The sequence below is a fragment of the Sus scrofa genome, chromosome 9, assembly GCF_054392235.1.
Source record: "Sus scrofa isolate SSC_HxYL_T2T_F1_AM1 chromosome 9, Sscrofa_HxYL_maternal_Yorkshire_Landrace_v2.0, whole genome shotgun sequence".
In the NCBI taxonomy this organism is placed as follows: Eukaryota; Metazoa; Chordata; class Mammalia; order Artiodactyla; family Suidae; genus Sus; species Sus scrofa.
The window spans coordinates 72,503,300-72,525,554 of record NC_139391.1 but is presented as its reverse complement, the minus strand read 5'-3'; the positions used below and the strand labels follow the sequence as shown (position 1 = coordinate 72,525,554).

At 39.6% G+C, this 22,255-nt stretch overlaps 1 protein-coding gene and 1 long non-coding RNA gene across 2 annotated transcripts; both read right to left on the bottom strand.

The window, feature by feature from the left end:
• Nucleotides 1-617: 617 nt before the first annotated feature.
• Nucleotides 618-9,541, bottom strand: LOC146399977 (apolipoprotein R-like). Its single transcript, XM_084976915.1, has 4 exons — nt 9,378-9,541; nt 5,677-5,847; nt 1,871-2,046; nt 618-1,012 (listed from the first exon to the last, which is right to left on the bottom strand). The coding sequence occupies exons 1-4, from the start codon at nt 9,460-9,462 to the stop codon at nt 860-862; spliced, it is 585 nt and encodes a 194-aa protein (XP_084833041.1). The 5' UTR covers nt 9,463-9,541; the 3' UTR covers nt 618-859.
• A 9,439-nt stretch (nt 9,542-18,980) lies between these two features.
• On the bottom strand, nt 18,981-22,111 carry LOC106504944 (uncharacterized). Its single transcript, XR_014815714.1, has 2 exons — nt 19,781-22,111; nt 18,981-19,279 (listed from the first exon to the last, which is right to left on the bottom strand). It is a non-coding gene; the product is annotated as an uncharacterized LOC106504944 (long non-coding RNA).
• Between the last annotated feature and the right edge of the window lie 144 nt (nt 22,112-22,255).

Genomic DNA, 22,255 nt, shown 5'->3' with positions numbered 1-22,255 from the left:
GATTCGGAAGATGTGGTATATATACACAATGGAATACTACTCAGCCATAAAAAAGGATGACATAATGCCATTTGCAGCAACATGGATGGAACTAGAGAATCTCATACTGAGTGAAATGAGCCAGAAAGACAAAGACAAATACCATATGATATCACTTATAACTGGAATCTAATATCCAGCACAAATGAACATCTCCTCAGAAAAGAAAATCATGGACATGGAGAAGAGACTTGTGGTTGCCTGATGGGAGGGGGAGGGAGTGGGAGGGATCGGGAGCTTGGGCTTATCAGACACAACCTAGAATAGATTTATAAGGAGATCCTGCTGAATAGCATTGAGAACTATGTCTAGATACTCATGTTGCAAAGGAAGAAAGGGTGGGGGAAAAACTGTAACTGCAATGTATACATCTAAGGATGACCTGACCCCCTTGCTGTACAGTGGGAAAATAAAAAAAAAAAAAAAAAAAAGAAGTGAAGATGAAGGGTAAACACCTCAGACAAGGGGTCAATACGTAAATTAGAAAAGAAAGTTAATCAGAGAAATGTTAGGAATGATTGGAATAGGACCCCAATTTTTCATTACAAGAGAATCAAAGTGAAAACAAAGACACTGGATTTTTTGATAGGTAATGATTTATTTCTGCCATTCCAACAAATCCAGGGAAGCTGAAGCTTAGGATATAAATCAATAGTTCCACATTATAAGTGGCATCAAAAATATCAAAGATCCTCCTAACACAGTTATTTTTTTTCTCAGTAAATAATAGCAGTTAAGGACAAGCAGAGTTGCTAATGAGAGAAAGTGCTTAATTCTCTATTTTTAAGAGAAGGAGGGGGGAAATACATGGACTTTTTTTTTAACTGGTGCTCAACTTCAAGTCTAGCTCCAGTCTTTCAATCTCTAGAGATAGTTTATACACCTCCAGGGCCATTTTTACATCCTCTGGACTTGGGAGACACTGCATCAGCTTCCTGCCTTCGAGCACTTGCTCACAGTCTGTGTGAATTTCCTGAAAAAGATAAAAGGATGGTTTGAGAGCCTTCTCTCCAAACTGTGACAGTATAAGATTCCTTCAGGATGCCTATCGATTATAATCAAGTTGAAGTATCAAGACCCTCCCTGGGACGGATGTAAGAAATCAAAAGAGACTTTGTACATCTCAGGAAAGTATTCACCATACGTTCTAGATCAGCACTGCTCTAAGACAACAATGAAACTATCTAAGCAGGGAAGGAACAAGGCTACATAAGACGCCAGGGAATCTCTTCAGGTTAGCTGAAGGGATGGATCTGATGTCTGTGCAAAAGCATAGCATTTGTTATAGAAAATACAGGGCTGGGAGCCAGGTCACCTGGATCTGTGAAACCTTTTATCTAGGGCCTTGGTCCTTCTTGCTATAAATAAGAAAATTAGAATTTGCCTTTAGGAGTTCCTGTCGTGGCTCAGCTGAAACAAAGCTGACTAGCATCCATGAGGATGCAGGTTCGATCCCTGGCCTCCCTCAGTGGGTTAAGGATCTGGCATTGCTGTGAGCTGTGGTGTAGGTTGCAGACACGGCTTGGATCCCTCCTTGCTGTGGCTGTGATGTAGGCCAGTGGCTGCAGCTCCGATTAGACGCCTAGCCTGGGAACCTCCATATGCCACTGGTACAGCCCTAAAAAGATAAATAAATAGATAAATAAATAATAACTTGACTTAAGAGTTCTCCAAGTGTCTTGAGGGTAGAAGTGCTGATTCCAAAAGTGATTTAAACTCAGAAATGAGTCCTGATAAAAGTCAAGTCTCATCAGTGTTAGCTGAGATCGTTCTTTGGAGCAGGTGCTGTGTTTAGAATGTCATTGATCACCGTGAAGTGTGTGCCACTTACCCACTCACACTTGGGTACGTCTGGGTACCAGGTTCCGTTCTCTGAGCAGATGATATTTGGAGAGCCAACCACGCTGTAGCCAGGGTCACACTGGACGGTGACATTTTCAGAGTCAACATATTGATCTTTGTCCACAGACACTGTTCCATCTTCTATCTCTGGTTTCAGACACAGAGCTGAAGTAGAAACCCAATTTTGATCATTTTGTGATCCTCCGGATAAGATCTTACAACAGTCAAGGGTACTGGAGAAACACTGATAATAAGTATACCTGCATGCTGAGAGTTTCTTTATCCATATTTATTTATGATTATAGCAGTAAAATTAGTAATAATAATATTAATGTTATTATACATATACTACTAACAACAAAAATACTATTTTCGGAGTTCCCGTCGTGGCGCAGTGGTTAACAAATCCGACTAGGAACCATGAGGTTGCGGGTTCGGTCCCTGCCCTTGCTCAGTGGGTTAACGATCCAGCATTGCCGTGAGCTGTGGTGTAGGTTGCAGACGCGGCTCGGATCCCGCGTTGCTGTGGCTCTGGCGTAGGCCGGTGGCTACAGCTCCGATTCAACCCCTAGCCTGGGAACCTCCATATGCCGCGGGAGCGGCCCAAGAAATAGCAACAACAACAACAACAACAAAAAGACAAAAAGAAAAAAAAAAAAATACTATTTTCATCTACATTTGGCTGAAGGGAAAAATAGGTACATATACTTTATGTAACTTGTCTAATATTGCATAGCTTTTAGGTGGCATGATTATGATATAAACCTAGGTCCTGTGCTCCTAGAATCTGAGTTTTCAAAAACTACTGTATCTCAAGACCTGATTGTTTCAAGATCCTAAGTAAGTAATTTTTAATTCCTGTATTCTTGGTATCTTCCCGTTTTAAATTAGACCCTTGAGCTGCTATTCAAAGTATGGTAAAAAAAAAAAAAAAAGCACACCTAATCTTGGTGGTCAGCCAGAAATCTCTTATCAGGTTAGCTTCTTTATGAGAAGGTGATGACATGCACCAGGTGTGAATGGAGGTTATCAGATACCCCAAGGATGTTTTGGATTTTTCCATCAGAGGCTTCCTTCTAACATTAGTAGGAATTCACTAAAATTTTGCTAACTCTTCACTACACACTTCAAAATTGTTCTGGAGTTCCCTTTGTGGCTCAGTGGTTAATGAACCCTCAATCCCTGGCCTCATTCAGTGGGTTAAGGATCCGGGGTTGACATGAGCTGTGGTGTAGGTCACAGACATGGCTCGGATCCTAATTCGACCCCTAGCCTGGGAACTTTCATATTCCACATGTGTGGCCCTAAAAAGCAAAAAAAAAAAAAAAAAAAAAAATTGTTCTAACACTTGAATTATGACAAAGGTAGTACTGGAGACCAGTGTGAAAACTATGGTCCATTTAATGCAGTACAGGGGCCATTGATTATTCATTGGAAAAAAACTTTTTGCCCCCTCCTTTCCACCATAAACCCATAGGTCTGGGAGTATCACTGTGAAAGGGAAAGTGACAAAGCTGTGGAAGATAATGTCGGAGAATATTTTTGTTACACACACAGGACACAAAAGGCTCTAATATCAATGAAAAGATTAATAACTGAATTAAACTGTAATGTAAAACTTCTGTTTATCAAAACTGGAACCCACATACATTACTGATAAGAACATAGATTGTTATAAACACTTTCAAACAAAATTTAGTACCATCGACTAAAGAGAAATGTGTGTATACTCTCTGAAAGAGCAATTCTCCTCCTAAGTTTATTCCTAATAAAAAAGCTTACACATTTGTCTGGAGACATGCACAAGAATGTTCACGAAATTATTATACATAATAGCTTAAAACATAAAAAATTCAAACTTTTATAAGATATGCAAAATGTGGTCTATTCATCCAAAGGAGTATTAAAGATCAATGAAAAATGAATAAACTATCATGACATGTAAAAATGTAGATGATTTTCCAAAACATGATATTGAGAAAGAAACAAGGCACAAAACTACCATATGATTCAACAATCCCACCCCTGGGCATATATCCAGAGAAAATCATAATTTGAAAAGATACATGCACCCCAACATTCATTGCAGCACTATTTACAATAGCCATGACACGGAAGCAATCAAAATATCCATCAACAGAGGATCAGATAAAGAAGGTGCAGCACATATATATAGTGAAATACTACTCAGCCGTAAAAAAGAATGAAATATAGGAGTTCCCGTCGTGGCACAGTGGTTAACGAATCCGACTAGGAACCATGAGGCTGCGGGTTCGATCCCTGCCCTTGCTCAGTGGGTTAACGATCCGGCGTTGCCGTGAGCTGTGGTGTAGGCTGCAGACGCAGCTCGGATCCCGAGTTGCTGTGGCTCTGGCATAGGCTGGCAGCTACAGCTCTGATTAGACCCCTAGCCTGGGACCCTCCATATGCTGCGGGAGCGGCCCAAGAAATAGCAAAAAGACAAAAAAAAAAAAAAAAAAGAATGAAATATATATATATGTGACTGGATCATTTTGCTATACAGAAGAAATTGACAGAATATTGTAAATCAACTATAATTTTTAAAAAGAATGAAATGGAATTTGCAGAAACATGGATAGACCTAGAAATTATCATACTAAGTAAAGTCAAGTCAAAGATGAATCTCATTTGAAGTCACTAATATGTGGAATCTAATAAATATGATAAAAAGAACTTACAAAACAAACAGACTCAAAAGATTTTGAAACCAAATTTGTGGTTATCGAAGGGGAACTGTGGGGAGGGAGGGAAAAGTCAGGGGGTTGGGACTGATATATACACACTATTATATATAAAATAGATAGGAACAAACACAGGATAATCTACTCAATGCTGTGTAATAGTCTATATAGGGAAAGAATTTGAAAAGGAATAGATATCTGTATATGTATAACTGATTCACTTTGCTGTAACCTGAAACAACTTTCTATACCAATTATACTCTAATACAAAAAAAAATTTTTTTGGCTTTTTTTTTTTTTTTTTTTTAGGGCCATACATTTGGCATATGGAAGTTCCCAGGCTAGAGGTCAAATTGAGCCTATGCCACAGCCGCAGCAATGCGGGATCAGAGCTGTGTCTGTCTGTGACCCACACCTCAGTTCACGGCAATGCCAGATCCCCAACCCACTGAGCAAGGCCAGGGATCAAACCCATGTCCTCATGAATACTGGTTGGGTTCATTACTGCTGAGCCACAATGGGAACTTCCTAAAAATTATTTTTAATTTTTTTTAAGAAAAGAAACAAGGCACAAAATTGTACATGCATGATTTTCTTTGTAGAAAGCTACAAAGTGGGCAAACGAAGATTATGGTGTCAGAATAGCAACTGCTTTGGGGAGGAGACAAGAGTAACTGGGGGAGGATGTGTGGAGCACCTCTGGGATGCTATTAATGATAATGTCTCTTGATCAGAGTGATAGTTTCATGGGTGGGTTCATTTTGTGATAACTGTTGACTCCTCTACACAACAATTACACACAATCCTGTAGAATCTTATATTTAACTTCAAACTATTATTAAAACAAAGCAAAAAGCAGCCCTCTACCTTTGAATACATACACACTGGTAGCAGTGGTTACTTCAAGAGTGATAAACTGGGTGAGGCTTCACACTATCAAATATTGTACCACATCCATATATTCAATATAAGTGAATAAATAAATAAAATACACATTTCTAAGGACTGCCTCTGGCTGGGCGGAAACCATACTGTCAGATCTTGCATGGTTGGTTCCACCTCTTAGCAAGGGCCATCAGTAAAGTGGAGTTACCTTGACACTGAGGGGCTGGAGATGACCAACGTGAACTTCTGCAGGTGATTTTTTCCTCTCCAACCAGAGCATATCCGTCATCACATTTATACTGCACCACAGTGGTAAAGGATAAAAATGAGCTCACGTCTTCATAGGATCCATGGGCAATGCTAGGAAATATGCCACAGTCTTGAGCAGTGAGAGAGAAAGAAGGGAGAGAATGAGCTAGAGTTTAATTAACAATTCAGAATGAGGGATGCTTCTCGTTTTGTAGAACAAAGCCATTAAATTATACTGCTGGAGTATGTTTCAATTTCCTTGAAACATCACTTGGAATGATCTAATGAGTTCTTAACCACTTGCTAGACACTGTGTTAATCATTGTACGTATGTTGTACCATGTAATCCTCAGACTGATTATTAGAGTTGGTATGATCATCAGACCCACCTTAGAGAAAAGGAAACCTTAGAGGCGTCATATACTCTACACAAGGTCACAGCTAGTAAGTGCCACTAACATGAATCAAATTAGGGATTAAACTCAGCTTTGTGTTAGTACCAAATTTGCTGCCACTTTCTGGAATACTATTTTTTGCTCTCAGTACTGATCATTAGACTCTCACTTTCTTTGGCATCAGTGGATGTTTAAGGCCATAAAATGGAAGTTTGGGATGCAGAATTATACTCTTCTTGTTACTCAGAGTCTAGTAACACCCCATGTTTTATTAAGCAAAGTAATTTAGAACCAATTAGAAAATGCTTAACTCCCTCACTTAAATCAAAGACATTCCTAGGTCAGGCATTTAAATCCCTTTAAGAATAATATTTGGGGGAGAATTTTTTATAAAGCTTTTAATATTCTGTGAACACCAGCCTCAGCCCCAGGTGAGGCAAGTATGAGGGTGACTTTGCCCTTCACATTGAGAGAGGGGCGCTGAGGAGCTCACTGAGAAAGCCTAATATATGTCCTTTCAGGTTGTGGGTGGGGACATTGGCCATAGTGGACTAGTGTCCAGCTCCTGTGTGGGAAATCTGAAATGCAAAGGATGGGCTGTCTAGTGGCTCTGAGGTGAGAGTGAAGGACAGATTTCTGCTGCTTTGAAGTTGATCTGGACTCCTGTATTATTCAGAAGCAAGGATGCAAGATCACTTCCAGTGGATTAGAAATGGGCTGCATGAGAAAGACAGGCATGGCAGAGTTGGCCTCAGGTCTATTCAAAAGGACAGGAGGAAGACATCTGCATAAAAAAGAAGAAAGGATGGAAGGAAGGAAGGAAGGAAGGAAGGAAGGAAGGAAGGAAGGAAGAAAGAAAGAAAGAAAGAAAGAAAGAAAGAAAGAAAGAAAGAAAGAAAGAAAGAAAGAAGGAAAGAAAGAAAGAAAAGTAAGGGAAAGAAAAGAAAAGAAAAGAAGAGAAAAGAAAAGAAAAGAAAAGAAAAGAAAAGAAAAGAAAAGAAAAGAAGAAAAGAAATCTCTAGGAGTCACCAGACATCCAGGAAATAGGAAAAAAGACTTGACCAAATGGAATCAGAGGTGGATCCCCAGATCAACCAGACCCTGAATTGCAAACTGCAGACCCTCAGTGATAACGAAGGAACAATTTAAGAAAGAAAAACTCATAAGAGAGAGAGAGAGAGAGCTAGAGAGCAAGCTTTGAATACCCAAGAGGCCAAGAACCAGCTCCGATTCTTGTTTCCTTTACCTGTGTTCCTCTCAAAGTTTCAACTCTGGGGCTTTCAGAAAGCATTGTAACAGTAATTCCAAAGTTAATTTCGCTTCAGTTGTAAGTAAAATAAATTCTCCTGTTTATAAGTCAATAGCTTATAAATAGTTTAAGCCTTTCTTAAACTTCAAAGTACCTCCATTAAAATATTAAAATGGCTCTCATTTATTTATTTATTTTTGTCTTTTTAGGGCCGGTCCTGCAACCTGTTGGAGGTTCCCAGGCTAGGGGTCCAACTGGAGCTGTAGCCACTGGCCTACGCCGCAGCCACAGCAATGAGGGATCTGGGCTACGTCTGCGACCTACACCACAGTTCACCGCAACACCAGATCCTTAACCCACCAAACAAGGCCAGGGATCGAACACGCGTCCTCATGGATACTAGTTGGGTCCGTTAACCACTGAGCCACGACGGGAACTCCAAAGTGGCTCTGAATTTTTTGAGTAAACACATTTGTGCAGTTCTATACTGGGCTTTTCAGGTAATATTAAGAGGTCATACTTGCAGGGCACTTTTAAAGATAAGATAGAGCCACATAACTAGTCTCATTGCAACACCAGTCACACCAACAGGAGGATTAGATCAGGAAATGAGTTCTGCTGGGGAAGGTGGTGACAGAACCACTAAGCACTCTGGTATTGAGGGAGGGCATCCAGGAATAAGGTGGCGACACACCTTGAAGGACGGAGAGAAGGTGAGTAATTGATAAGATATGAGAGGCAGATGGATAGTGAGGCGATGGCAAGGTCTCTGGCACCAGAAGATTGTTACTGTGAGAGGGGCAGAGGCGGAATCCCAAAGAGAGAGTCATACAGAGGGCGCAGACAGTAAGTATCATTTCAGAAAGTCAAGGCTGTGGGTATTGGAAAGTTTCGAGGGGACAGAAGAAAAGGGAAAGGGCAATAGAAACCTAAAAAAGTAATTGAAAAGCTTGTGGCAAACTTAATAAGCTTTTCTTCTACTACCTCGGTCTCTCAGAGACGGGAACTCAGTGATGAAGTTAGAGAACTAAAAACCCCTGCAGTAACGTTCATGCATCTGATATGAAAAATCATATTTCACAGAGAGATGTTCCTTAATCAACCCATGCTTTCTCCATCACCACCAATGTCGGGGAGGAAGCCAGCCTGGCTTCTGCACTTTTAAATCAGGAGGCTAACTCACGTAAGCGCATTCAGCCATTGTGTTCATCTCAGGTTTTTCCCTCTAAGCCAGCCCAGCTCCTCCCTTTTTATGCCATGACAGCTGTTCCAGGGAACATATTCATAAATGTTTAAAATTGATTATGACAATTAATTCTCCTCGATAAAAAATAAATAACAAAAGAGGAAAACATCACTTTGCTTAAAGGACATTTCCATTTAAATTCTACGACAGTACATTTCCATAGTGACAGATCTTCAGCCAGTTCTGGTGAGTTCTCTCAAATCCTTTTGGGTCTTGTTCATTGGTGAAAATTTTTCTCACATTTCAATAATCATGGTTTATTTTTATATAATGGTTTGTAATTCACAAAGTACCTGATATTTTTGCTCTAAAACATTTACTCCATGTTTATAATAAAAGAAAATATTTTTGTTTATGGGTAGAATTTTTAAATTTTATTTTATTTTATTTTTTGTCTTTTTGCCTTTTCTAGAATTTTTTTTAAAGGTCAATCAATATCTAAGATTGTAGATGGTATAATTCATCTGTTTGGGAAGTAATTTGTTTTAAGTATTTGGGAGCATTCAAATTCAAGAAATTGATTTGAAATTAAAGATTATTCCTTGCTAATGCAGCCTCATAAGCATTTTTGCATACCAAGAGTTTGTTATTATAGATTACAAAAGCCTCTCTGAATTGCAACAATTTCATTTGTACTTAAATTTTTATTTCTTATTAATATATATATTCAAGAGTTATGCATTATTACCATTTGACTATATTTGATTAATTCTTAATTGAATATTTTTGTCAATATGTTAGAGACCCTGCCCCCCTTGTCTCATACTCACCGCACATGCAGGAAGGGCACAGCAGTAGAACCAAGACCCCAAAGAGGTGCACTGCTGGGAAAACATGCTGCAAGTTAGGGGCCATGACCCAGTCTCAGTGGTGCCACACTGGCCCTCAGTGGTCTCAGATACCTTGACTCAAGCTGAAGAAAAGTATTCTAAGTAACAGTTGCAATGGTGCCTAAGCCAAGGAAATCAGCCTTGGCAAAGCCCAGCTGTGTGTCACTAAAGAGGAGGGGCTGGAGGAGTGACTGGAAGCCAGGTGCTGGGCACAGCTCTTTCAGGAACAAGCCCATCAGCCCCCTTCTTGGGTAGAAGAGTCTGGAGCCCTTGGGAATGCTGCATGTATTTACTGTTACCACCCCAGGATTGCTTGCTGAAGGGTGCAGCACATGATGAATTCCTGTCTGGATATGTTATGATCCCTCTCTGAGTAAACAAGAACAAAATCACAAGGACTATGGCTCACAATGCACAGTGTGTGGTTGGCTTCTCAGGAGGCAGAAGCCATAGTATGAGGGAGAAGCAGTGCCTGTCCAAGGAGTGGTTTCTTCAATCAGGGGTATGAACTGCCCATAGAAGAATGGATTAAAAAAAAAAAATCCAGATAAGTAAGGGTCTCTCTAAAGAGTCCACTGCCTGGCCAGGGCAGAAGAGTACAAAGCTCTAAGTGTGAAAATACTGAAGAATCCAGTCCGAACAATAATTATTCTCCTAATACTTCAGGAGGAACTTCTTTTCCCCAAGTCCTGAGTTTTCTAATAGACAAAAAACACAGCAAATATTTCATTCTAGGAAACCATTCCAGTGTAGAAACTATTCTGGCCTTTGGGATAGCACAGAAAAAGCATGCACTGAAAGCTAAAGGGTTGAGAATGATGACGTTAGAAGAAAAGAAGATGTATTAAGACTCTCTGAATATTTGAATGATGCTGGATTTGGATGAAATCTCAAATTTTGTCTCTAAGCCCTAAAGACAAGTGAATCAAAAGTGCATGTTCATGGATTAGTAACCTCAAGACAAAATTTCCCTTACCCCTCTAGAACTGCCTGGCTATTCATTCAGACAGTTTGCTAAATTTTCTCTCCTTAAGTGGGACAGAAGAAACCACTAACCTGGATTCTATACCTTGCTCACCAACTGTGAACATCTGTTTCTAGAGGAGATGAAGATAGTTGGCTCAACAAAAGACCAGCTCTGGAAATGGTCCTTATGATCTTCACAACTCAGCTGACCCGGAGTAACCGCTATATACAAGTAATACCCAAAATGCTTAGTCCTCAAAAATAAATGAGAAGAATTATCAACTATAGCTGAGTGAACTTCTTTGGACTAATGAAGAAAACAATTAAATTCCAACTTCTTAGATGGAAAAATAAATCTATAAATATTGCTTCATTTAGAAATAAGAAGCATAATAAGGTGATTTAAAGGATCAACTAGAAAGTTTTGTTGGCCTGCTTTTAGCCTTTAAGATGTCATGTGCCAGAACTTTACAGAAATTATCATAATTGATCCTCAACCCCATGACATTGCTCTTACATTCCTTATTGCATAGAGGAAGAAACAGGTTAAAATAGATCAACTATCCCCAGCGTTTCAGATAATTAGCAGTTAAGCTAAATTCTGAGCCAAACACTGCACTGATTTGGAAATTCAAGTTTTATAGAGTTCCCATCGTTAGTATCCATGAAGGTGTGGGTTCCATCCCTAGCCCGGCTCAGTGGGTTAAGGAGCTGGCATTGCCATGAGCTGTGTTATAGGCTGGCAGCTACAGCTTCAATTCGAACCCTTTCCCACGAACTTGCACGGCTATAGCCCTAAAAAGTAAAAAAAAAAAAAAAAATCAGTCTTTTCCTTTTCTTTCTTTCTTTCTTTTTTTTATTTCTTTGTCTTTTTGTCTTTTTAGGCCCACACTCGAGGCATATGGAGGCTCCCAGGCTAGGGGTCTAATGGTTGTTGTAGCCACCGGCCTACACCATAGCCACAGCAACATGGGATCCGAGCTGCATCTTCCACCTACACCACAGCTCATGGCAATGCCAGATCCTTAACCCAGTGAGAGAGGCCATGGATCAAATCTGTATCCTCATGGATACTAGTCAGGTCTGTAACCTGTTAAGCCACAACAGGAACTCCTAAAATTTAATTAAAAAAAAAAAAAAGAGTGAGGGAGTTCCCGTTGTGGCTCAGAGGGTTAAGAATCAAACTATTATCCAGGAGAATGTGGGTTCCATCCCTGCCATCACGCAGTGGATTAAGGATTGGCATTGCCACAAGTTTTGGCATACCTTGGGGATGCAGCTTGGATCTGGCATTGCTGTGGCTGTGGACTAGACTGGCAGCTGCAGCTGCAATTTGACCCCTCACCTAGGAACTTCCATATTCCATGGATGTGACCAAAAAAAGAGAGAGAGAGAGAAAGACTGAGGAGTGAGATATTTAGGCAGCAAGATTGGAATGTAGCCCAGGGAGAAGGCATCCCAACCTCTAGGAATCTATGAAGAAGGTTAATGGATATGATGTTCTTTAGGGTAAGAGTCAGCCAATATGGGAATTGCTTGCTATATAATCAAGAGAGATCAAGAATGAATGATACAAAAGAAGGAGTTCTCTTGTGGTGCAGTGGGTAAAGGATCCAGCATTGTCACTGCAGTGGCTGGGTGGCTGCTGTGGCCTGCATTTAATCGCTGGCCCAGGAACTCCCACAAGCCACAGGTATGACAGAAAAAAGGAAAAAAAAAAATGATACAGGAACCAAGCTCAGCCACTTTCATTGAAAGACATGGTCTCTTACTCATTTACACTTTTTCCCCTTTGGAAATTTTCTCACCCGTTCTCAGACTGAAAGTGAGGACAAATTCCTATGAGAAAGGACTGTGTAACATCACAGCAAGTTATATGTGTGTATATAGCAGCAATTCTCCAGTCTTTGCCTCAAAGGAATCACCAGTAATTTACTTAAGTAATAGTGCACTAAAAGCTTTAGAAATTTGTTGGATCTGAGCTGTCTCTGGTAACCCATTAAAAAAGATGCTAGGCAGTAACAGGATACCTAGTTCAAGTTAACTCACGGAGATCCACTGCATTCATGGACCCACGTGATGGGCATCTCTGTGGTCCTCAAGTGTATAGCAGGTTGTAGGACCTTCACATTTGTTCTCTGCTCTTTGGAATGAGAGCTATCATGCAGCTAAAACCTATGTTTAAAAAAACCCTACAAATATATCATTTAATGATGAAACACTGAGTACTTTTCCCTTAAGATTAGAAATCTAAAGCAAGGATACTGATTCTCATCAGTCAGTCCTATTCAGCAATATATTGGAGGACCCAGCTACTGCAATAAGGCAAGAAAAAGACATACATTTTGGAAATGTAGAAACAAAACTATTTATTTGCAGACAGCGTGATTGTTTACTTGGTAAATTCCAAAGAATTGATAGGAAACCTGCTAGTACTAAAGAGAGAGCAATATTCAAGGTCATAATATACATGGCCAAGATATAAAAATCAGTTGATTTTCTATACATCCACAATGGAACATTGGAAATTGAAATTTAGAATGTACTACCAGCTCAAAGGCAATTTGCTGGGTGACAGAAGCCATCTTCAAAAGATCATACACGTATATGATTTCACTTGAAAAAGCAGTGTCAAAGTAACAAAGTGATAGAGATGGAGAACTGACTAGTAGTTACCGATGTTAAGGATGGTGGGCCAGGGAGAAGGGTGACTGTGAATATACAGGAGTAGTTCAAGGGGGAAACTTTGTGGTGAAGGAATGATTTTGGATCTTAATTGCTGTGTCTGTACTGTGATACAATAGCCTAGAACTATACACATATATTGAATCAATGTCAGTGTTCTGACCTTACTGACTTTAGAGGTTTCTAACATAAAACCTTTGGGAGAAACTGGGTGATAGGTATGTGGGACCTTGGCATTATCCTCGTTACTTTCTGTGAATCCATAATTATTGCAAAATTAAAATTTTTTTTATATTGGCACACGCTCTCTATAGGGCACAGCAGCTGTTAATGTCAAAATATTCATGAAAGAAAACAAATACCTTGTTAAATGAAGTGATATATCATGTCCATGGACTGAAAGACTCAACATTATTAAGACATCAACCATCTTCACATCGGTCTAGGGTTTCAAAGCATTACCAATTCAAATCCAGGCAGATGCTTGCACAAAACTGATGAACTATTTCTAAAATGTACATGGACAAGCCAAGGACCTAGAACAGCTAAAACAATTTTGCAAAAGAATGAAAAATTGAAGCACTTATGTTTCTTGATTTCAAATTTTACTATAAAGCTATAATGATCAATAGAGTGTGGTACTGGCGTAGAAGTGGACCTAGAGAGCAATGGAAAAAAAAAAAGAGTCCAGAAATACGCTAACATGTATATGGTGAATTGATTAGAGACAAAGATGCCAAGGTAATACAGGAGAAAGGGCAGACTTTTCAAGAAATGGTAGCAGAGTAATTGGCCATCCAATGCAAAGAAGAAGAATCCTTACCTTACCTTTCATTACAAGCAAAGATTAACTCAAAATGGATCATAGACATAAATTTAAACTGGTCAATTTGTGAACTATTTGTTTAAAAGAGATACTATTCATTCATTCCTCTACATATTTCAGGGCCTAATCTTTGTTATAGAATTTTTTGCTAGTGCTTATGTGCCTGGACCTCAGTAGCTTAACTCTTGCAAAAGTGGTCATGCTGATTCATGTTTTACTATATCATATCAGCTTTATAAAGAGATGCTATATTTGGATTTTTGAAAAAAAATCATGAACTGAGATGGAGTGCATTGTCTATTATGTTAGTCACTATTCCTTGTAAAATAACACCTGTGCTAAATTACTTTTCTATTTTTACAACAGATAAAACAAGCTCCTCCTATAGAATAATGTTTATTTTCACCAAACCATATAAATATGTGATCCATTATATTTCCTACTTTTGCTTGACTGAAAATAAACTCAACCAAAAAGACTATATTAATTAAATTGTAGTGAATTTACTTCTCTTACTGATTTTGATTTTTCATTTTTATTTTAGCGAATTTAAATTATGCATATCTACAATAAACTGATTTTTTATAATTATGAAATGTGTAAGTATCCACTGGTAATGTGCTAAACATAGCAGAAAGAAAAATTACTTAAAAGAACTCTTTGGGGGACTTCCTGCTGTGGCAGAGCAGCCTGAGTATCCAGCATTGTCACTCCGGCAGCTTGGCTCACTACTGTGGTTCCATCCCTGGCCCCAGAACTTCCACATGATGCAAGAGCAGGAAAAAAAAAAAATGGAACTCCTTAACAATAATAAACTTCAGTTATATAAATAACCATCATTTGCTGTTTATAAATACTGATAGTAAGGGATAATTGATGTTATCCTTTAACCTAGAACCATTAGTGGAGTTCCTGTCCTGGCGCAGCAGAAATGAATCTGACTAGGAACCGTGAGGTTGCAGGTTCGATCCCTGGCCTCACTCAGTGGGTTAAGCATCTGGCGTAGGCTACAGCTCCAATTCGACTCCCAGGGTGGAAACTTCCAGATGCTGTGGGTGTGGCCCTAAAAAACAAACAAACAAACAAAAAGCAAAACCTAAAACCACAGGTATCAGAAAGTTGAAGATTTGCTAAAAAATGATTAAGACCTATTCAAGTCACTATTTGTAGATCAGAAGAATTTTGAGAAAACAGTGTTCATGTTTTGGCCCTTTGCTTCCTTAATGAGGGAGAAAACTGGCAGCTCAATTCACTGTCTCCATTCATATGTTTTACTTGAAAATCTGTGATTCATCAACTTTTTTTTTCCATTTTTTTATTGCTCAAATGAATTTATCACATCTGTAGTTGCATAATGATCATAACAATCTGATTTCACAGGATTTCCATCAAACAGCCCAGGCACATTCCCCCACCCCCCAAATTGTCTCCTCCGGAGACCATAAGTTTTTCAATGTCTGTGAGTCAGCATCTATTCTGCAAAGAAGTTCAGTCTGTCCTTTTTTCAGATTCCACATGTCAGTGAAAGCATTTGATGTTGGTATCTCATTGTATGGCTGACTTCACTTAGCATGATAGTTTCTAGGTCCATCCATGTTGCAAAAAATGCTGGTATTTCATTCTTTTTAATGGCTGAGTAATATTCCATTGTGTATATATACCACATCTTCTGGATCCACTCCTCTGTCGATGGACATTATTCATCAACTTTTAATCCCCAGGCTCTCTCAGAGAGACAATGAGTCACACACATATAGTTTGTTTCCATGTAGTCAGGGATTAATGTTTAGCAGCAGAAATTTTGTACTGATCTTTTGTTCAGCTGCCTTAGTACCAAAGAGCATCTCATGTCACTCTTTATTCATGACATAATATTCAGCACATACTGTGGGCACACCTTTAAGGGAACTACAAAGATGAACCTATCAGAGAGGAAGAAGAATCATTCCACGTAAAACAAGGAGACAAATGTGATGACTCTGCTTTCTAGGGATGGGAACAATCATTTCAAGAAAGAAAGTAAAAGCTCTCAGTGTTGACTTTAATCTCATCTTGCATGGTAGTAATTCACATTAATAAAGAATCAGGCAGGAGCCTGGAGGGGTCCTTCTTAGGAGAAACTGGACAGCGGCAGAGAAGACGTCAAGAAACCCTGTGTTTCAGGTTTCCTCTGAATGTGTTAGGGGAAAAGCCAGACTACTGAAAGAAAGGCAGAAGTTCCTATCTTTTTCATGCAACAGTCCTGAGGCAGAAGTGTATTTAGGTTAGTCAGCAGCTCTGTCCAAAGAAGTCATCCATGGATCGAGTCCCTTCCTCTTTGTTGCTCCACCATCCCCGAGGGTGTTGTCCTCACCAGCATGGTGGAAGCTCACTCACAAGCACCCTGTCAGCATTTCAGTCCCCAAAGGGTGAGAGAGGAAGAGGAAGGTAAGCAGCTTCCTTTTCAGAAAAGGGACTAGGAAGCTGCAGCCTTTGGGAGGTTGCTCCAAGCTAGTCTCTTTCTCAGGAGTCATTCTCCCTGTTAATATTTAATAGGAGTGAGAGTAGTTCTCTTACTTAAAGCAAGTAGGGGGAAATGGATACTAGGAAACAATTAACAGCATGTGGTCTGGCCCCCAACAACAAAAAAATAGCTCACTGCCTAATCTTCCCATATATGGAGAACTTAATTAGCTTTTGTGTGCCTCACCCTTCAAAATAAACATATGATCAAGAATCATCATCAACAGGAGTTTCTTATGCAGCTCAGCTGGTTAAGAATCCAACATTGTCGGAGTTCCCGTCATGGCTCAGTGGTTAACGAATCCGACTAAGAACCATGAGGTTGCGGGTTCGATCCCTGGCCTTGCTCAGTGGGTTAAGGATCCGGCATTGCTGTGAGCTGTGGTGTAGGTTGCAGACACAGCTCGGACCCTGGGTTGCTGTGGCTCTGGTGTAGGCCGGCAGCTACAGCTCCGATTGGACCCCTAGCCTGGGAACCTCCAAATGCTGCGGGAGCGGCCCAAGAAATGGCAAAAAGACCAAAAAAAAAAAAAAAAGAATCCAACATTGTCTCCGTGAGAACGTGGGTTTCATCCCTGGCCCCGATCAGTGCGTTAAGGGTCCTGTGGTGCTGCAAGCTGTGGCATAGTTTGCAGATGTGACTCAGACGCATTGTTGCCAAGGTCCTGGGGTTTTGCATGCAGAATGCAAGATGTTATACAATACAAAATACAAATTAAGTTTTCATTTTACTCTCTGAAAACAAAATTATTACAAGGTAAATGCATAGTGTTTAAGATATAAACTGACTCAAACAGCACTTAACAAAATAAATAAGGAAGTAATGTTTAAAATTATTTAATAAGTGAGACTTGGTGGCAAGAGGAGTGAACACCTGATAGTTGTCTATATTTAACCCTAAGGAATTCATCAACATCCTCTCCTCTGGACCATGCAGAATTTGGAAGTCCATAAAAGGAACCACTTCAGGAAGCTACAGATATAAAATGGACATCTGTTTGAGTTTATTTTGCTTACAATTATAGAGCTGCTGCTAACATATGCTGACAATTCACTTTTTGTTTTGTTTTTAATTTCCATGTGATAAATCTCCCCACTTCCTGATAAGGCAATGGAAATTATTTTTCTGTATGTTCTAAAAGTTCTTTTTAACATTTCGTGTAAATAGGCTCCCTTGCTTCTTCAACTCATCACCAATGACCACCGCATCGAACCAGTGGCCCTCTGGGAAATCATTCTGATGAGGCAGTTTTGTTGACTTCTTTATCTCACCCACATTCTTAACAGTCCTAAATGTTCATTGGTCATATTTTCAGTGAATAAAGTGGAAGAGACCATCTGTTCTCTACCCACACCCCTACCCTGGAGGTCACTACAAGCAGTCTCTTAGGTGCCCTTGGCTCCCAGGATTCCCGTCTTCAGGAGTGTGCTCATCTGGTCCCTACAATGAGGGTCAGATGTCCTGGGGAGACGATCAGTTGGAGCAAGAAGTTTCCAATGAGAGGAGTGGGTCGGAGGATAAATACCTCAGGTCCTAATCCTTAGCAGTACATTCTGAGTTGTGTTTCACACACCTTCAGAGGCAGTCAGCTTAGCTGAGCTCCTGTTAGCAACAGCAATAATCTCCTCAACCATGCTCCCTCTCCAGCGGTCCTCCCTTCCCCATCTTCTATCCACTTGCTCACCGTGCTTTCTGGGATCACGTCTAAGGACACTCATTACTCACAAATCCTTGACTCAAAGAAACCAAAATAAACATCAGCCAAACGGAACGCCTCATAGCAGGAGCAAGTGATGGCTTTTAAGGCCATGGATGAAGTAGATTTCTCTAGCAGTTCAAGCTCCTCTGTATTATCTAAGGTCTAGTGAAATCGTGCCACATACCATTGTCTCATTGGAGTGCATTTGGGGAAATTAAAGAAAAGAGGCCAGTGTGTACAGAAGAGCACTGGGATAACCAAAGGAGCTGAGATAATGGGTTTGAGAGAGGATACAAGTGTTGGAGAAAGTGGTGGGTGGAAAGAGTAAAAGCTTCTGAATACACTGAGACATAAATATGATTAATATGGGGTTTCTCCTCGTGTGGAAGATAATTGCTCGAGCCATTTTCTATTAAGGGAAATGAGGATAAAATCAGGTCCAAGACTTGAGAGCACGCCAGTGGCTGCTGCGTGGGCTTTCACGCAACAGGATTTCAGTGTTTGTTCTCTGAGGATAGAATCAGAAGTTCAGACACAGACATAATTCCCCTTATTGTGAGACTATGGTCAAGAAGGAGCATGAGTGGGGCACAGACGAAGTGCATGGGGGTTTAGAAAAGGGAATGACTGCTTCAAATGGGGGACAATGGACCAGGCTTTTAGGTTCCTTGGTATTTAATCTAAATACTGAGCCCCTGAGGGCTGTATGTGTGGAACTGTGGAATAAAGGCAATCCAGGGAAATGTCTTGGTATGATTCCAAGTCCATATGTCCATGGTCCCTATAGTAAAAGTATTAACCTTATGTATGGGTTTATTTAGGAACTCATTTGATGGGGTCTTAAATGACCATGAAGACAAACAGTGTGATATGTGAAAATTTATTATGATAAATTTTTGTGCCAAAAGGATGGTAAAGTTGATAAACTAAAGTGATCCATACTGAGTTAAAGGTAGTATGGCACTTTTTATCTCCCTCTTTTGGGAAAAATTACAGTGGTGACTCCTCGGGGAATTGTGTTGCCTGTTTCTTTGTCACTCCAGTAGTTCAACCTCCAGGAACAGTCTATACAACTCCAGGGCTGTAGTTACCTCCTCTGGATTTAAGAGACCCTGCATGAGTTTCCAGCCTGCAAGCACTTGCTCACAGCCATTATGGACAACCTAAAAGGGATTAAAAAATCAATTTTAAGAAATCAATTTTCACACTCACCAAACTGAAAGTTTAAGATTCCTTCAGGAGGCTTCACTGAAGACAGCAAAATTAGAATACCAGACCTTTCTCAGGCACCTATGCAAGGAACAGGTCTACAGAAGCACCAGGGAACATCTTCAGGGGCAACTGAAGGGATAGATCTGATGTCTATGCAGAGGCATGGAATTTATTATAGAAAATACGGGGTAGGAAGTCGGGTCACTTAGATCTATGAAATCCTCCTCTCTAGGGGCTTGGTCCTTCTTGCTATAAAGTAAGAGAATTAGAACTTGCCTTTAGAGCTCACCATGTGTTTTCAGGGTAAAAGTGCTGATTCCAAAAGTGGTTTAAACAACTCAGAAATGAGTCCTAATAAAGGTCAGATCTCAACAATATTGACTAGGACAGTACTTTGGAGCAGGTGCCATGTTTAGAATGTGATTGAACTCCCTGAGCTGTGTGCCACTTACCCACTCACACTTGGGCACATCTGGGTACCAGGTTCTGAACTCTGAGCAGGTGATATTTGGAGAACCAACCACACCCTAGCTAGGGTCACACTGGACAGTGGCATTTTCAGGCTCCACATACTGATTTTTGTCCACAGACAGAGTTCCATCTTCTATCTCTGGTTTCAGACACAGAGCTGAAGTGGAAACAAAATTTTGATCATTCTATGATTCTCAGGATACGATCTTACAATAGTAAAGAGTACTTGGCAGGGGGTGGGGAGAAACACTGTTAATAAGTTATACCTGCATCCTGAGAGTTGTTCTTTATCCTCATTTATTGTAAGACTATAACAATAAAATTAATAATGATAATATTAATGTTATTTTACCTACTATTATCAGCAAAAACACTGTTATTATCTCCATTTGGCTGTAGAGAAAAACCACTAATGCAAAACACTATTATTATCTTCATTTTGCTGGAGAGAAAATTAGGTGCAGACAATTAGTGTGACTTGTCTAAGATTGCATAGCTTTTAAGTGGCATGATTATGATATAAGTCTAAGTATTGTGGTCCTAGAATCTGAGTTTTCAGAACTACTGTACCTCAAGACCTGGTTTTTCAGCACCCTAAGTATGTAATTTTTATTCTCATACCCTTAGTGTCTTCCTGTATTAAATAGAAACAAAGGTGGGATTTAGACCCTTGAGTTGCTGTTAGCAGTGTGAATCAAAGATAATAATAACAAGCCATGCCTAATCTTAACGGTCAACCAGAAGTCTCACATCAGGTCAATTTCTCTATGAGAAGGTGATAACATGCAGCAGATACTAATGGAAATATCAGATACTTCAAGGATGTTTGGGACTTCCTAAGTGTCTTCATTCTAACTTAAGTGGGTACTCTAAGGAGGATTTGCTAAATCCTCACTGATTCTCCAAGACTAAAGATTGTTCTAACACTTAAGTTATGAAAAAGGTAGCACTGTCAAGCAGATGGGAAACTATGATCAATTTAATAAGTGGTGCAGGGTTGATTGACTATTTATTGAAGGAAAACACATTTTGACTCCTATTTCCCACCATAAGCCAATAGGAATTCCAAATGGATTGATGACATCAGTGTGAAAGCTAAAACAATAAAGCTCTGGAAGATCACATAGCAGAATATTTTTGTGACATTTCAGCAAATTTTTCTTAACGTGGACAAAAAAGTCTTGAACATTAAAATAAAGATGGAAAATTGAACTAGCCTGGAATGTAAAATTTTTGCTTATCAAAACTAGAACACTCATATACTACTTATGGAAATGTAAATTGTAAACATTTTAAAAAAATTGGCATCATTTGCTAAAGATGAATATGTGCATACTCTCTGAAACAGCAATTCTACTCCTGTTTGTTTCTAACAGAAATATTTGCACAGGAGTTCCCTTTGTAGTGCAGCAGAAATGAATCCAACTAATAACCATGAGGTTGTGGGTTTGATCCCTGGCCTTGCTCAGTGGGTTAAGAATCCAGCATTGCCATCAGCTGTGGTGTAGTTTGCAGACACAGCTCAGATCTGATGGTGCCATGGCTGTGGTGTAGGGTGGTGGCTACAACTCCGATTGGACCCCTAGCCTGGGAACCTTCATATGCCACAGGTTCAGCCCTAAAAACCAAAAAAAAAAAAAAAAAAGAAAGAAAGAAAAGAAATAAATATTTGCACATTTGTATCTGGAAGCATGCACATGACTGTTCATAACACAATTTTCATAATAGCCTGAAATATTAAAAATTCAAATTTTGTAAGATACATAAAATGCGATATATTCAACCAAAGGAATATTATACTGTGAAAACAAAGAAAGTATCATGACACATTGGAATATGCATGATTGTTCAAAACATCATGTTGAGACAAGAAGTCAGGCAAAAAAGAATACATGCATAATTTCTAAGATACAAAGTTAAAACAAATTTATGGTGTTCAAAGAAAGGCCTCCTTTGGGGAGGAAATTCAGAAATGACTGGGAGAGGATGTGTGGAACACTTCTGGAATGCTGGTCAGGATAAGACTTCTTAGCCAGAGTGAAAGTGTCATGGGTATCACTTTGTGATAACTGTTGACCTGTACACCTCAGAATTATACACAGTTCTGTAGAATCTTATATTTAAATTAAAATTGTTACTAAGACAAAACAAAAAGTGGTTCTCTACATTACCTCTGAAAACATACTCACTGGTAGCAGAGACTAGCGTTCACAAAGCACAGTGTATGGCTGGCTCCTCTGGAGGCAGAAGCCATAGCATGAGGGAGAAGCAGTGCCTGTCCAAGGATTGGTTTCTTTGATCAGGGGTATGAACTGCCCATAGAAGAATGGATTAAAAAAAAAATCCAGATAGGTAAGGGTCTCTCTAAAGAGCCCACTGCCTAGCCAGAGCAGAGTAATACAAAGGTCTAAGTGTGAAAATATTGAAGAATCCCATCCAAAAAAATAATTATCCTC